Raw genomic sequence first — 17,748 nt, forward strand, 5'->3', positions numbered from 1 at the left:
GCTCGCTGAGCCGAGTAAAAGTGCGCAATGCGCATGCAAAAAAACACACCGACTGGAGGGGTGACCAGCTGGGGAGTCGATCTCCACAGCCGGCAATGACAGCTGCAGAACACCTGCAGCAAGAGGAGAACATAGAAGACAACGAAAACAAGAAAGAAGAGAAGAAAAGGGCAACAAAGAAACAACAGATGGCCAACCCAGAGGAAGAAGAAGAGGAAGAGTACAGTGAAATAGAAGAAGAAGGGAAAGGCAAGATAAAGGATATACTTTCTCTTATTAAAGAATACATGGAGTCATTTAAAGAATGGCAAGCGCAAGAATTTAATGATTTAAGAAGAAGAATAAACAATACAGAAGAGAAAGTGAATAAAATAGATATGACCTTAACAGAAATGGAAAAAAGAATGGACAAGGTGCAAGAACGAGAAGCAGCAGTAGAAATGGAGGTAGAGGACGTAAAAAAGAAATTAGAGGAATCTAATAAAAAAGCGATAGAGACACAAGAACTGTTAGCTCAGAAAATAGATATAATGGAAAATTATAACAGAAGAAATAACATAAAGATAGTGGGCCTTAAGGAAGATGAAGAAGGCAAGAATATGAGAGAGTTTATAAAAGATTGGATCCCCAGGATCCTAGGATGTCCAGAACTACAGCAAGATATGGAAATAGAAAGGGCACATAGAGCATTGGCCTTTAAACCACAACCACAACAAAAGCCAAGATCTGTTTTAGTAAAATTCCTAAGATATACTACAAGAGAAAAGGTACTGGAGAAGACAATGGAAAAAGTAAGAGAGGGCAACAAGCCACTGGAGTATAAAGGGCAAAAAATCTTCATTTATCCAGATATAAGTTTTGAACTCCTGAAGAAGAGAAAGGAATTCAATACAGCAAAGGCGATTTTATGGAAGAAAGGGTATAAATTTATACTAAAGCACCCAGCGGTATTGAAAATATTTATTCCAGGACAACAAAACAGACTATTCTCGGATCCAGAGGAAGCACGAAAATTTGCAGAACAATTACAAAATAGACTGAGGGATGAAGACGTGTAACGAGAGTACAAAAGACTGCGAACTAAAAAGACACATAAGTTTTGAACTCCTGAAGAAGAGAAAGGAGTTCAATACATCGAAAACGATCTTATGGGGAAAAAAAAAACTATTCTCGGATCCAGAGGAAGCAAGGAAATTTGCAGAACAACTACAAAACAACCAGAGAGATGAAGATATGTAATAAGAGTAAAAATGACCACGATTTATATGTATGTGGGTAAAGAGGTATATGTGTGTATATGTATAATGTGCATACATAAATGTATCCATATTTAGAGGAAAATATAGATAGTATAGACAAGAATTAATAAGGGAAGGAAATGGAATAGAGGGAATAAGGAGGGAACTAAAAGAATGACCTTTGTTACATATGAAAAGTGAAATCTTTTCTGGGGGGGGCTGGGTGGGGAGGAGTTGCGGTCAATGCAAAATCAGCTGACGCTTGCGAGTGAATTCGCAAATCCAAATGGAGAGGGGAGATGTGGTTGTCCGACAAGGGATAAAGGACAACTCAGGAGGGGAAGGGGAGATTGGGGCTAAAGAAGTTTTAAATAGGAGAATAAGGAAAATGTTTGATGTTTTAGGAATGTTGTCTTATAAAGGGTTCAAAACAAGAAAACAGAAATGGATAAGAAGGAAAGGTAATGATGGAGAAACGGAAAGGGAAGATAAACAAAGTATAAAATGGCTACGTTGAACTATATGACTTTAAATATTAATGGAATACATAACCAAATTAAAAGGAAGAAACTGCTAAATTTACTGAAAAAAGAAAAAATTGATATAGCATTTGTGCAAGAAACACACTTAACTGAATTGGAGCACAAGAAATTAAAGAGAGATTGGGTAGGACACGTAACAGCAGCATCGTATAATTCAAAAGCAAGAGGAGTAGCTATATTAATTAGTAAAAATGTGCCATTTAAAATAGAAGAGGAAATAATAGATCCAGCAGGCAACATCTCCATGGGCACCCCACGACCAGTGGTTCCCCAGCAGTGGCACAGGCTGGTCTTCCATCACATCTACGTCCTTTCACATCCGTCCATCACGTCCACGGTCCAGATGGTGGCAGAATGGTTCATATGGCATGGGCTGCGGAAGCAGATCATGGGCTGAGTCAGGGCATGCACCCATTGCCAGACGTCGAAGGTACACAAGCACACCAGGGCACCCGTACAGGAGTTCGAGCACATCCGGGAATGGTTCAGCCACTTTCACATGGACATCATCAGGCCCTTACTGTTTCCAGGGGCAACCATTACCTGTTTACGATGGTGGACTGCACCACTTGCTGGCCTGAGGCGATCCCATTGCCAGACGCCTCCACCGACTCCTGCTCCCGAGCACTGTTGCATGTTTGGGTTGCCCGGTTCGGTGTGCCGGGTCACCTCACCAGTGATCGGGGCACTCATTTCACATCTGCACTCTGGGCACAACTCGCCAACAGGTTGGAGATCCAGCTACACCACACCACAGCCTACTACCCGCAGGCCAATGGACTGGTCGAACATCTGCACCACCACCATAAGTCAGCGCTCATGGCCCACCTCACCGGTCCTGACTGGGTGGACGAACTGGCTTGGGTGCTCCTGGGCAGCTGCTCCACTCCCAAGGAAGATCTGCAGGCGTCATCTGCTGAGCTGGTCTATGGTGAGCCTCTGGCACTACCTGGTGAGTTCATCAATGGACCTCACAATCCCCAGCAGTCACTGCACGAACTACTTGGACTCCTTCGAACCCCCACCACCGCCCAGGCATGGCACCCGCCCGCCTCACATTCTTGGCGAACTGCTTTCCGTGAAGTACATTTTTGTTCAGCGACACATCTGCAGCGACCGTACGAGGCGCTGAACAGGATTGTACAGTGTTCCAGCTCCATGTTCACGCTGGACATTGGCAGCAGGCGGGAGCTGTTTACTGTGGACAGGCTGAAGCCAGCGCACCTCGATCCCACTGAGCCCGTGGTCGTAGCCCAGCCCAAGAAGCGAGGCCTCCTGATGAAAAAGGACATTGGCGCCGGTTCTGCGGGGGGTGCTTTGTGACGGCAGGCGAACTAGCCCCACTTGTAAGCCATGCGGCAGGGGAGCCGGCCAAAATGGCACCATCGGGACTGTTCCCTTCCTCCCAGCACGTGGCTCAGAAGTCCGCGCTGGGGGAGCACGTGATGCCTGGGTGACGTCAGCACCCTCCAGCATGGTTCTCAGCCAGGTCTGGGCTGGGAGTATAAGTACAGCCCAGCAGCCTGCAATAAACCAGTCTGCTCACTGAACTCAACCCGTCTGGTTGTGTGTGTTCTTCCAAGAGCAGTGGAGCTGCCGCTACAAGTGTTTGGTTGTTTAACTTTTACCACCAATTGATCAAAGAAAGCAAAATGGTCTTGAATAAAATGATCTTTAAAACATTTAATCCCTAATCTACATCAGTCCCTTAAAACAGGGTCCCTTAAAGATTGAAAAAGATGGTTAGATGTAATAGGGCTGGCAAAAGGAAAACTCTGAAATCCAAAAATATGCCCAAATTCTTAAATGTTGTCCCATCATCAGATGGTCAATCAGTTTATAAAAAGAAAAGGGTAAAAAAGACCCCAAAATTTCCAACATTTATATATTTTTAGTAAAATTCAATTCCATTTCTACCCAAGAAGGATGGTCAACGAATTTATCAATGTAACAAAAGAAGCAGATTTTGTGTATTCACTGACCAAAAATAAAATCTAAAATGAGGAAATGCCAACCCACCATTCCTATTAGCCTTTTCAAGATGAGGTTTATTTAAGCGAGGGTTTTTCCTTGGCATATGTAAGAAGAGATAAGTAAATCCACTAAATGCAAAAAGGATATAGAAATAAAAATTGGTAAAGATTGGAAAAGAAACAAAAATGTAGGTTAAAATGTTCATTTTAATACAATTAATATGCCCAATCATAGTAGATAAAAGTGACCAGCTCATTACCAATGATTTGACCTGATTAAATAATACAGAAACATTTCCTTAAATAGGTGCTAGTAATTGTAATTCCAAGATAGATAAATTGATCTTTCACAATCTTTAAAAGGGAAATTAGAATATTGTAATAAGGAACCATTTAAGGGTCATGGGTCACTTTTATACAGATTTAATTTAAAGCCAGAGAAGTACCTAATATGAGCAAATAAAGTTAATATGTTTGGGATAGAAACATCAGGATAGGATATAAAGAGCAAAATATCATCTGCATGTACATAAATCTTATGTTTGATTCCATTCCCTGTGAAATCTACTTTCCCAAAGGGCGATTGCAAGAGGATCTAGTACCAGGTCAAAAGGACCCAAAGGATAACTTTGACAGGTACCCCACTGAAGCCTAATAAGTTTTGATTGCTGTGAATTGTTAAGAATTGAGGCAGTAGGTCATAAATATAATAATTTAATCCATTTAATAAAACATGGTCCAAAATCAAATTTTTCTAAAATGGCAAATAAATAGTTCCATTCCACCCGATCAAAAGCCTTCTCAGCATCTAAAGAAAGAACAAATTTGGGGGCAGGAATAGAAGGTGAATATAAATTTTTAAATAACCGATGAATATTAAAATAAGAATAACAATTCTTAACAAAAATGGTTTGGTCCACTGAAATAATTAATGATAAAATATTCTCTAATCTATAGGCAAAAACTTTGGACAGTATCTTCATATCCACATGAAGTAACAAAATATGCTGCACATTCAGCAATGTCCTTCCCTTTTTTACAAAATAACTGAGATACCAGCCTCTAAAAAAGAAAATAGAAGATCCCCATTTTTAAATGAATCATCAAACACAGACGTTAAGTGATGTGAAGCCATTTGGAAAAAGCTTTATAAAATTTGACAGGATGTCCATCTGGTCCTGGAGATTTGCCAGTTTGAAAGGAGGAAATTGCTGGTAATATTTTTTCATGAGAAATATGAGCGTCCAGAATTCTCAGAAAACATAGGCAGATTTGGGCAGTCCAGGAAATCTAACACTGAACCATGGAACGCTGCAGCACACAAAGCAGGCCATTCGTCCCCTTTAGATTGTGCTGACCATCATCTGCATAGTCCCACTGACCTGCTCCCATTCCATCACCCTCTAGACATCTCCTATCCATGTATCTATCAATTTATTCTATAAACACACGACCAAGCCAGCATTCACCACATCGGATGGGTGCTTATTCTACAGTCCCACCCCTCTCTGAGTGAAGAATGTCACCCTAAGGTTCCCCCTCAACCTATCCCCATTCAGCTTAAAACTATGATCTATTGTATTTATCTTGCCCAATCTAAGTGGTCTGATGGGATGTATTATATTATATATTAATATGTCTTTAAAAGAGATAGATTGTGGGGGCTTTAGTTATGTCATTTCACAAATAGAGTAATGCTTCACATCTCATTTAAAATGCAAGAGCTTGGCTGAAGCCAGTCATACAGGCATCAGTGGCTTTGCAAAAGACAATGGGACTGTTGTGGAAGGAATTTTAAAAAATCAGGTGCTAGTAAAGAGTCCAGGCTCCAAGATCTTTCAAGGATTGGGTTAGCCCTGCAAGAGGATCTGGTTTTTACAAGTAGAGAGGGAGAGGAAAGGGAGTGAGTGAGAGAGAGAGAGAGAGAATTCAGTTTGAGTTCTGCAGTAGCTTTTAAGGCTCAACATGACGAGCTGGCAGTGGCTCTTGGAAGCTTGTTGAAAACCCCATTTTGAAGGTGGGTTGTGAGTTCTGAGTTCAGCCTGTTCAAAACCCGTCTAGTCCTTACAAGAGGAAATGCCTGGCTAGAGGGTTTCTCCTGAAATAAGGGAAAGAAGAGGAACTCTGTGGTGACCTGGAAGAAGAGGTTATCATTTGGAAAACCCAAGATGGGGGAAGTTTCTTTGGCTCATCACTGAAATGAATAATCAGAGGAAATCAGTTTGTGTATGTGTCCAATGAGCAACAAATCTCTCTCTGAAACCAACAAGAACCTTCCTGAGTGGTAACCATTTACCTTTACTCTAGAGCCTGGTGGAAATTCATAAATATTAAATTCTGTGCACAGTGTAAGAATTGCCTGATACTGGTGAACTTAGAGGAGTGAGAAGTAAGATTGGACTGTGAAATAAAGAACTTTCCTGAACATATAAATATTGCATGCACGTGGTTAGTATTAGAAGGGGGTTTTAGGTTAAAGTCAATAGTGATAAGATAATTAAAAGCAAATTTTGTCTAAGTAACCATTCGTCTTGGTGGTTTTCTATTGCTGCTAGGATTTGGGGTCCTCTGGACTCATAACAGTAGGAAAAGCCTACTCATATCCATTCTGTTTGCACCTCTCATAATCTTGTAAACCTCTGTCAAATCTCTCCTCTTTAATTTTCACTCCAAGGAATGAAGTCCTAACCTCTTTAATCTTTCCCTGTAACTCCAAAACTTCAACATAACATCCCTACTGCTATACTCAATACTTTGATTTAGAATGGCTAAGATACCAAAAGCTTTCTTTACAACCCTGTCCACATGATGCCACCTTCAGGGAATAATGTATTTGAATTCCCAGATCTCTCTGCTCCTCCACACTCCACAGTGCCCTATCATTAACTGTGCACCTCCTTCCTTGGTTTGTCCTTTCAAAATGCATCACCTCACACTAGCCTGCATTAACCTCCATCTGCCATTTATTGGCCCAGTCTCCCAGTTGGTCCAGATCCCTCTGCAAGCTTTGAAAATCTTTCTTTCTGTCCACAACACCTCCTAGCTTTATGTCATCAGCAAACTGGCTGATCCAATTCACCACATTAATATCCATATGATTGATACAGACAAAAAACAACAAAGGTTCCAATACAGACCCCTGAGACACAACCACTAGTCACAGGCCTCCACGTTGAGAAGCAACCATCCACTACCTCTCTGACTTCTCCCACTCAGCCAATTTCAAATTCAGTTTACAACCTTTCCTTGAATGCCCAGTGTCTTAACCTTCTGAACTAACCTCCCATGTGGGACTTCGTCAAAGGCTTTACTTATGTCCACGTAGACAACATCTACAGCCGTTCCTTCATCTATCTTCCTGGTAACCTCCTCGAAAAAAATCTCAACAAGATTCGTAAAACACATCACAAAAGTTACATAATAGCTTTATCTGCTTCAAAGGCTCCAGTGCTTCCTCATTCTTAATCACTAGAGTCTCCATAATGACCCTCTTTGCTTCCTTTACCCTGCACAATTCAATATCCTTCTCCTTAGTGAATACTGAAGAAATGAAATTGTTCAAGATCTCCCCCATCTCTTTTGGCTCCACACACAGTTGTCCGCTTTGATTCTCTTGGGGACTGATTTTATCCCACTTTCCCCTTTTCTATTAACATATTTGTAGAAACCATTTTGATTTATTTTCACCCTACTTGCTACAGCCACCTTGTACCTTTTAGCTCTTCTAATTTCTTTCTTAAGATTCTAATTATATTCAATGTATTCACCAAACATCTCCTTTATTCCTTCTTTTTTATATATATTGAATGTCTCCCTCTTTTTCAAACTGTTTCCAATATCCCTTGAAAACCATGGCTCTCTCAAACTTTTAACTCTGCCTTTTAACCTAACTGGAATATAAAGATTTTGTAGACTCAAAATCTCCCCTTTAAAGGATCTTCACTTCTCTACTACATCCTGCACATAAAACAAATTGTCCTAATCCACTCCTTGTAAATCCTTTTGCATCTCCTCAAGTCTAGCTTTTCCCCACTCGAAAACCTCAACCCCAGGCCCTGACCTATCCCTTTCCATAATTACATTGAAGCTAATGGCACCATGATCACTGGACCCGAAGTGCTCCAGACCAGATACCTCCGTCACCTGATCTATCTCATTCCCCAACAGTAGATCCAACACTGACCCTTCCCTAGTCGGTACCTTTATGTATAGCTGTAGAAAACTATCCTGCACACATTTTACAAACTCCAACCCATCCAGCCCTATCACAGAATGCGTTTCCCAATCTATATCTGGAAAATTAAAACCTCCCACAATCACAACCCTGTGCTTATTACAAATCTCTGCGATCTCCTTACAAATTTGCTCCTCTAGTTCTCATTTCCCATTAGGTGGTCTATAATACACCCCTAGAAGAGTAACTACCCCTTTCCCATTCCTCAATTCAACCCCTTGATGATCCCTCTAATCTATCCTGCCTGAGCACCGCTGTAATATTTTCTCTGACAAGCAAGGCAATGCGCCCCCTCTTGTCCCTCCGATTCTATGAATGAAATCCAGGAATAGTTGGCTGCCAATCACACCCCTCCTGAAGCAATGTTTCGCTAATCACTACCACGTCATACTGCTGAGTGTCAATCCCCACCCTCAGCTCATCCACCTTCCACACAATGCTCCGAGCATTAAAATAGATGCATTTCAGACATTTCCCACTTCTCACTGTTTGTACCCATCTTTACAAACAACTCCATTATGTTCTTTTTCTATCATCTCCCCTCCATCTTCGTACCAAGCATCTCCCTTCTTTATCACCTGCCTTTGCACACTCAAACACTGTCTACAAGTTTTCTCGGTTGGCAATTAACCTCTCCATGCTGTTCTCTTCCGTTTTGTTCCCTCCCCCCAAACATTCTAGTCTAAAGTCTCCTGAGTAGCCTTGGTCAGTGTCCTCACCAGAGTCCAGGTCCCCCTGGGATTCAAGTGCAACCCGTCCATCCTGTACAGATCACATTTACCCCAAAAAGGTCCTAGTGTTACAGAAACTTGTATCCCTGCCCTTTGCTTCATGCCTTCAGCCACGCATTTATCCTCCACCTCATTCTATTCCTGCTCTCACTATCACGTGGTCCAGGCAGTAATCCCAAGGTGACTCCCTTTGCAATCCTTCCTTTTAGCTCCCACCTAACTCCGTGTGCTCACTTTTCAGGTCCTCCTCTCTTCCTCCCTACCTTATTGGTACTTTCATGTACCATGATCTCTGGCTCATCTCCCTCCCAATTTAGGATGTCTTGGACATGAGCAGCAACATCCTGGACTATGGCACCTGGGAGACAAACCACCATCTGGTTCTCCTTACTGCATCCACAGAATCCCCTATCTGTCCTCCCAACTATTGAGTCCCTATGACTACTGCCCTTCTCTTCCTTTCTCTCCCCTTCTGGCCCATAGGGGCTGACCCTGTGCCAGAGGTACAGCCACTGTTGCTTTCCCTAGCTAGATGGTCCCCCCAACAGTACTCAAAGAGGATTACAGCCACAGGGGTCCTCTCTAGCACCTTACTCTTCCCCTTCCCTCTCCTAACTATGACTACTCTCCTCCTCCCGTGGGCCTGGTGTGACCACCTGGCTGTAACTCCTGTCTATGATGTCCTCACTCTCCCTGACCAGAGTGAGGTCATCGAGCTGCAGCTCCAGTTCCCTTATACAGCCCCTGAGAAGCCGCAGCTCAGCATACCTGGCACAGATATGGATGTCCGTGAGGCTAGAAGACTTCAGGACCTCCCACATCCGACACTGAGAACAGGAAACTGCCCTCACACTCATCCTTTCTCTCTTGACTGCAGTGGAAAAAAATTAAAAAAAACAAATAAATAACTAACCAGCCTTATCTTAATGTAAACAACCTCGAACTCAGCCTCTGCTAAACGAAGCCTCACGAGCCAAAGCCTCTAAGCCCCACTCCTTCACTGGCCACCCCTTTACCTTACCCTCCTTTTATTGGCCCTCTACCAATGAACCCCGTCACTCTCTTCTCGCCCCTCCTCCACTGGATACCTCCAACTCCTCCGGAGCCTCGCCCAATCAGCTGATGTATAATATTATAGTGGACTAATCTATATCTCACATTGACAAGCTTAGTCATACTCTCCCTACATATAGATCTCCAACCATCTCGATCAATGCAGATCTCAATCAATTATTATCCCCAAATCTTTTTCCCATTTTAATCTCAATTTATGAATATCTAATTGAGGCATCTTACTTTGGTATAAATTAGACATTTATGAAATATATCTTTTGTACAACCTGTAAACAAAATTTTATTTTTTTAGTAATCTTAAAGTATGTGCAAAATTGTCCAATATTAAACCCTTAACTTGATAATAACAAAAAAGGGTATTATTTGGAATTTCATATTTTCTTTCATTCATTGAAAAGAAATGAAATAACCAACTTCATAACAATCTTGTACAGTTTTAATTCATTTCTGATTCCATGTTTTCAAAACTTGATTATTTAGAGTAAAAGGAAGAAGTTTATTCTGATATAAAGGTGAAAATTTTCGCTGTGTACCTATCTCATCATTTATCTGTTCCGTAATTCAATTAAATGTCTCAAAATAGACTTACACGGAAGGTAAAGATTTACCCAGAAAAGAGGAAAGTAAAAAAGATAAACAGTGAATAGATAGAGAATATTTTGATGAACAAATGAAGACATTAAAAGACATTTTAACAATAGAATTGAACACAGTAAAAATAAAAATGGAAAATTTTTATAGGAAAAAGAACAGATGAAGTGGATGAAAGTCAGACAGCTGTGGAATTAGAAATTAATGAACTAAAAGAAAAGCTGAAAGATAGAGACAAAGAAATTAAAGAGATACAAGATTGTTAATTCAAAAAGTTGATGTGTTAGAGAATTATAGCAAAGAACTAATATAAAAATAGCAGGTGTACAAGAAGGTGAATAAGGATCAGACATAAAGGGATTCATAAAAAGTTGGATCCCACAAGTCTTGGAAGGAGAATAACTACAAGACAAAATAGAAATTGAAAGAGCTCATAGAACATCAGCACCAAAGTCTTATTCAAACCAAGAACCACGTTCCATATTAATAAAGTTACTAAGACACACAATGAGAGAAAAAAATATTAGAGCAGGTAAAGGATAAAGTAAAAAAAAACAACCACTGGAATATAAAGGGCAAAAAAATATTTTTCTATCCAGACATCAGCTTCGAGCTCTTAAAGAAACAGAAAGAATTTAACTCAACAAAGCAGATATTATGGAAGAAAGGCTATAATTTAACTCTACAACATCCAGCAATATTAAAAGTATTCATTCCTGGGGAAGGAAATAGACTGTTCTCAGACCCAAAGGATGTTCATTACTTTGCTGAACAATTGCTGAACAGACAATGAAATGAGAAGTATTAAAAAAAGACTATCAAAATAATGTATAGAAATAAATTGTAAAGATAATAATGTAAATATAAAGATGAAGAAAAAAGATCAGAAAAAATGGGAAAAAAAGCTTTGTTACATTTTTGGAAAATATATAGTGTTTCTCTGGTGGGGGGCTAGTGAGGGAAAAAGAACTGCTACTGCAAAATCTGTTGAATCTTGTGATTATTACCGCAACCCAAATAGATAAGAGAATTGTGATTATCTGGCAAGGAGTCAAAGACAGCCTAATACAGTGGGGGGGGGGGGGGGGGACTCTCACTATTTAGGGTAGGAATATTTTATGTGTTAATTTTAGTAGGGGTTTCTAGGATAATTTGTTTTTTTTTAACCGTGTTATCATGTATTGAGATGTGCAAAAATATTTTAAAAAATATTGGAATAAAAAGAGATGGAAGAGTTGAAGAGATGGGAGAGAATTTAAAAAAGAGGTATAAGATGGGTACATTAAATTTCATGACTGTAAATATTAATGGAATACACAATCAATTTAAAAGGAAGAGGTTACTGACATTACAAAAAAAGAGAAAATCGACATTGCTTTTGTACAAGAAATACACTTAACTGAGATAGAACCCAGTAAGTTGAAGAGAGACTGGATCAGCCATGTAGTGGCATCATCATACAATTCAAAATCCAGGGGAATATCTATATTAGTCAACAAAAATCTACCAATCAATATAAAAGAAATAACAGATCCAGCAAGTAGATACGTAATGACAAAGTATCAGATTTATTCTGAATTTTGTAATTTACTAAACATCTCTTCTTTTTCTTTTCTTTCTTTCTTCTTTGGCTTGGCTTTGCAGATGAAGATTTATGGAGGAGTATGTCCATGTCTGCTGCAGGCTCGTTGGTGACTGACAAGTCTGATGCGGGACAGGCAGGCACGGTTGCAGCGGTTGCAGGGGAAAATTGGTGGGTTGGGGTTTGGTGTTGGGTTTTGCCTCCTTTGTCTTTTGTCAGTGAGGTGGACTCTGTGGTCTTCTTCAAAGGAGGTTGCTGCCCGCCGAACTGTGAGGCGCCAAGATGCACGATTGGAGGCGAGATCAGCCCACTGGTGGTAGTCAATGTGGCAGGCACCAAGAGATTTCTTTAAGTAATCCTTGAACCTCTTCTTGGGTGCACCTCTGTCTCAGTGGCCAGTGGAGAGCTCGCCATAGAACACGATGTTGGGAAGGCAATGGTCCTCCATTCTGGAGACGTGACCCACCCAGCACAGTTGGATCTTCAGCAGCGTGGATTCAATGCTTGCGGACTCTGCCAGCTCGAGTACTTCGATGTTGGTGATGAAGTCACTCCAATGAATGTTGAGGATGGAGCGGAGACAGCGCTGATGGAAGCGTTCTAGGAGCCGTAGGTGATCTATGCATCTAATAAAGACCAACTCTTCATGCAAAACATCTTCCTAATGATAGCAGATACACAAGGACATATTTTGCTTGGAGGAGATTTCAACTTCAACCTGGACCCAATGATGGTCAAAACTGGGAAGACAATTAACAATAAGAATAAAGTAACTAAATTTTCTGCTAAAAGCAATGGAGGATATGAAACAAATCGATATATGGAGGAAACAACACCAAAAAGAGAGATAATAGTCATACTACTCAAATAGATATAAGACCTACTCAAGAATTGACATTTTTGTTATTAGCACAGATCCAAGGAAGAGTTTTAAAAAATGGAATATAAAGCAAGATTATTATCAGATCACTGTAATGGAAGATTTAAACTTTTTAAAAAACTTTTGCAGCCTTTGCTTCTGCTTGTGTTTTAGAATCAGCAGACATAAGTTAAATTCCACCGAGGGGCCAGAGATGCTGTTATCTGACGAAGGGACATCTGTGTACCAAGAACATTTAATCTTCCTGCTTGTTTTGGTCACAGACTGTCAGAGGCCTAGCCTTGATGCAAAATAAACAATTGTATTCAAAGTGATAAGCTGAAAATTATGTTATTCAATAGAAGCCTAGCATGCTAGCTTGCTCGCTTATCTTTCTTGCTGTGCTGGGAATAGGTGCTTGGGTAAGCAGTTTTTGGGTAATATAAGCCATGGTCCCGCTGCTGAAGTTTGAGACTCTCCGAGAGGTGGCAACATCTCTCAGCAAGAAGAAGAACTTTTAGTCCCGGTCGGGGGAGGTGCAGAAGCTGCTATCAGTGCCCTGACAACCTACTACAAGTGTGCAGTCGTTGCCTCACTTCGGCAGTTGGGACCAGTCCAGGCATTGATAAGTAGAGTTGGGAAGGGCTTGCATATTGTAGTTTGAAATCAGCTTTTGAATTTGTAATAAACATTTGTATAAACTGAAATGCTCTTGGTGTGTGTGTATCTATTTTCTTTCGGTAGCTCGAACACTGTGACCAATCTAAAATGAACAAAATGAGAGGTATAAGTTTATCCAAGACAATCACTCTCCCCTGTTATTAACAATCAAATTAGAGGATGCCCCGTGTCGCCGAGAATATTCTCCCAGAATCACAGTGCGGCTTTCGCGCAAACAGAGGAACTACTGACATGGTCTTTGCCCTCAGACAGCTCCAAGAAAAGTGCAGAGAACAAAACAAAGGACTCTACATCACCTTTGTTGACCTCACCAAAGCCTTCGACACCGTGAGCAGGAAAGGGCTTTGGCAAATACTAGAGTGCATCGGATGTCCCCCAAAGTTCCTCAACATGATTATCCAACTGCACGAAAACCAACAAGGTCGGGTCAGATACAGCAATGAGCTCTCTGAACCCTTCTCCATTAACAATGGCGTGAAGCAAGGCTGCGTTCTCGCACCAACCCTCTTTTCAATCTTCTTCAGCATGATGCTGAACCAAGCCATGAAAGACCTCAACAATGAAGACGCTGTTTACATCCGGTACCGCACGGATGGCAGTCTCTTCAGTCTGAGGCGCCTGCAAGCTCACACCAAGACACAAGAGAAACTTGTCCGTGAACTACTCTTTGCAGACGATGCTGCTTTAGTTGCCCATTCAGAGCCAGCTCTTCAGCGCTTGACGTCCTGTTTTGCGGAAACTGCCAAAATGTTTGGCCTGGAAGTCAGCCTGAAGAAAACTGAGGTCCTCCATCAGCCAGCTCCCCACCATGACTACCAGCCCCCCCACATCTCCATCGGGCACACAAAACTCAAAACGGTCAACCAGTTTACCTATCTCGGCTGCACCATTTCATCAGATGCAAGGATCGACAACGAGATAGACAACAGACTCGCCAAGGCAAATAGCGCCTTTGGAAGACTACACAAAAGAGTTTGGAAAAACAACCAACTGAAAAACCTCACAAAGATAAGCATATACAGAACCGTTGTCATACCCACACTCCTGTTCGGCTCCGAATCATGGGTCCTCTACCGGCATCACCTACAGCTCCTAGAACGCTTCCACCAGCGTTGTCTCCGCTCCATCCTCAACATCCATTGGAGCGCTTTCATCCCTAATGTCGAAGTACTCGAGATGGCAGAGGTCAACAGCATCGAGTCCACGCTGCTGAAGATCCAGCTGCGCTGGGTGGGTCACGTCTCCAGAATGGAGGACCATCGCCTTCCCAAGATCGTGTTATATGGCGAGCTCTCCACTGGCCACCGTGACAGAGGTGCACCAAAGAAAAGGTAGAAGGACTGCCTAAAGAAATCACTTGGTGCCTGCCACATTGACCACCGCCAGTGGGCTGATATCGCCTCAAACCGTGCATCTTGGCGCCTCACAGTGTGGCGGGCAGCAACCTCCTTTGAAGAAGCCCGCAGAGCCCACCTCGCTGACAAAAGGCAAAGGAGGAAAAACCCAACACCCAACCCCAACCAACCAATTTTCCCCTGCAGCCGCTGCAACCGTGTCTGCCTGTCCTGCATCGGACTTGTCAGCCACAAATGAGCCTGCAGCTGATGTGGACTTTTACCCCCTCCATAAATCTTCGTCCGCGAAGCCAAGCCAAAGAGAGAGAGGATGCCCCACCAAAGACATATAGATGGAGACTAAATCCTACACTGTTAAAAAGACAAGATTTCAAAGAATATATTGAACATCAAATTAAAATGTACTTCGAGATAAATATGGAATCAGTAAAAGATAAATTCATTTTATGGGATCAATGAAGGCCTTTATTAGAGGACAAAAAAAAAGAATATAATTGGGAAATAGAAGAGTTGGAAAAAGAGATAACAATCATAGAAAAGGAATTAGTGGAAAGAGAAGATACAGAGAAAAAGGGAGAACTGGCAGAGAAAAAAGTTAAAATATGAAGCATTACAAAAGCATAAAGTAGAGAAAAATATAATGAAAACAAATCAAAAATATTTTGAACTGGGAGAGAAAACACACAAAATATTGGCCTGGCAACTTAAAACAGAACAAGCTAAAAGAACCATTCTAGCGACAAGAAAAGATGATAAGTAGATCACATATAATCCATTGGAGAGTAATGAAAATTTTCAAAGATTCTATAAACAATGATACCAAACTGAAAATAAAGAAAAAATGACAAAATTAATGAATTTTCATCTAACATTGAACTACCACATCTAAAAATAGAAGAACAAAATAAACTGTCAGAACCTTTTAAGACTGAAGAAATACAGGATATATTAATAAAACTACCAAACAATAAAACACCAGGTGAAGATGGATTCCCTATAGAGTTTTATAAAGTTTTTAGGGATCTATTAATCCCTCCCCTCCTAGAAGTAATGATTCAAGTAGAAGAGACCCAAAACTTACCAGAATCATGTAAAACACCAATAATTTCAGTAATTCCGAAAGAGGGAAAAGACCCGCTATTGCCATCTTCATACAGACCGATATCATTATTGAATACAGATTATAAATTAATAGCAAAATTACTAGCAAACAGACTGTGTACCAAAACTAGTAAGGCAAGATCAAACTGGATTTGTTAAAAAAAAAAGATGGGCACCTGATAATGTTTGTAAACTTATTAATTTAATTCATGCAGCACAAATAAATAAAACACCAATGGTAGCTGTTATGTTAGATGCAGAGAAAGCCTTTGATAGGCTAGAGTGGAATGATTTGTTTCAAGTCTTACAGAAATTTAAACTAACGGAAAAATGAATTAACTGGATTAGAGCATTATATAATGAACCATTAGCAAAGGTAGTAATAAATGGATATGTATCAGATCACTTTAAATTAAGCAGGGCAACAAGACAGGGATGCCCAACTTCACTGTTCACTTTGGTTATTGAACCACAAGTGGAAAAAGGAATAAAAATAAAAGAGAAACAATATAAAATCAGCCTATTAGCAGATGATATCATAGTTTATTTAACAGAACCAGATAAGTCAATACAAAAATTACATATTACACTGAAAGAGTATGGAGAGATAGCAGGGTACAAGATTAAAACCAATGAAAGGGAAGATATGCCAATAAATAAAGTTGATTATTCAGAATTTAAAAAGGAAACCCTTTTTAAATGGCAATCTCAGGTGATACGTTACCTTGATATCAAAATAGATAACAACCTAAAACATTTATACAAATTAAACTATGAACCATTAATTAAAAAATATAGTAAGATTGGGAGAATTGGAAATAATTATTGTTAACTTTAATAGGAAGAGTAAACTGTATTAAGACGAATGTGTTCCCACGAGTACAATATCTATTCCAAACTTTTCCAAATCCCCTGACAGAATTTTTTTTTTACAAAAGTGAAGAAAACAGTAAGGAAATTTTTATGGAAAGGTAATGAATCAAGAATAGCACTAGAAAAATTAACATGGAGGGTTACAGTTACCAAACTTCAAAAATTACTACAGGGCAGCCAGTTAAGGTACTTATCAGATTTTTATCAGAGAGGAGAAAAACCGGACTGGACTAAGAAAGAATTAGACAAATTGGGATAAAATATCCCAGAACACATACTTTATAAATGGGATGAAAATTGGTGCAATATACCAATTCACCAGTACTACATCACATACTTAAATTATGGAAAAGAATACACCTGGAAGAAAAAAAAGATAAATGATCAAATACCAAAAATGATATTAACACAAAACCCATGAATCCCTTTTACAATAGACAATTTATTTTTTAAGGAATGGGATAGAAAAGGAATCAAGAAAATAGAAGATTGCTTTTTGGGAAATAATTTATTAACATTTGAGCAATTAAAAGATAAATATGGAAAAACACAAGGCACAATGTTTACATATTACCAATTGAAAACTTACTTAAAGATAAACTGGGAAATAGCTTGAGATTACCAGAAAGTAGCAACTATGAATATTTAATCACAGATTTAATGATAATTTAAAAAATTATTACCAAAATACACATCAAATTGCAATATAAGGAAGAGGATGAAATAAACTATAAACCCAAACAAAGTTGGGAAAAAGATTTAAACAGAGAAATAAAGAATGAAACAAGGGAGAAGTTATGTACAGGAACAATGATGAACACGATAAATAGTAGATTATGTATGATTCAATATAACTGGCTACACAGATTATATATTATCCTCAGAAATTAAAAGAGTAGGACCCAACTGCATCG

The 17,748-nt window shown here is 40.0% G+C and overlaps 1 protein-coding gene across 10 annotated transcripts in view; it reads right to left on the reverse strand.

Annotated features, from left to right (window-relative positions):
• Positions 1–4,451: 4,451 nt before the first annotated feature.
• The window catches only part of LOC138765441 (uncharacterized), an 84,409-nt gene continuing 71,112 nt past the window's right edge, over positions 4,452–17,748 (reverse strand). For 8 of the 10 annotated variants that reach the window (XM_069942506.1, XM_069942490.1, XM_069942521.1 and 5 more), the window contains one exon: positions 7,644–9,589. In XM_069942506.1, the coding sequence (XP_069798607.1) occupies positions 9,330–9,589 (260 nt within the window). In that variant the 3' untranslated portion in view covers positions 7,644–9,329. Of the gene's footprint in view, positions 4,562–7,643; positions 9,590–11,984; positions 12,706–17,748 lie in introns of those variants that run through there. The other 2 variants (XM_069942522.1, XM_069942534.1) reach the window with 2 other exon arrangements.

This window comes from Narcine bancroftii, chromosome 1 (assembly GCF_036971445.1).
Source record: "Narcine bancroftii isolate sNarBan1 chromosome 1, sNarBan1.hap1, whole genome shotgun sequence".
Classification (NCBI taxonomy): domain Eukaryota; kingdom Metazoa; phylum Chordata; class Chondrichthyes; order Torpediniformes; family Narcinidae; genus Narcine; species Narcine bancroftii.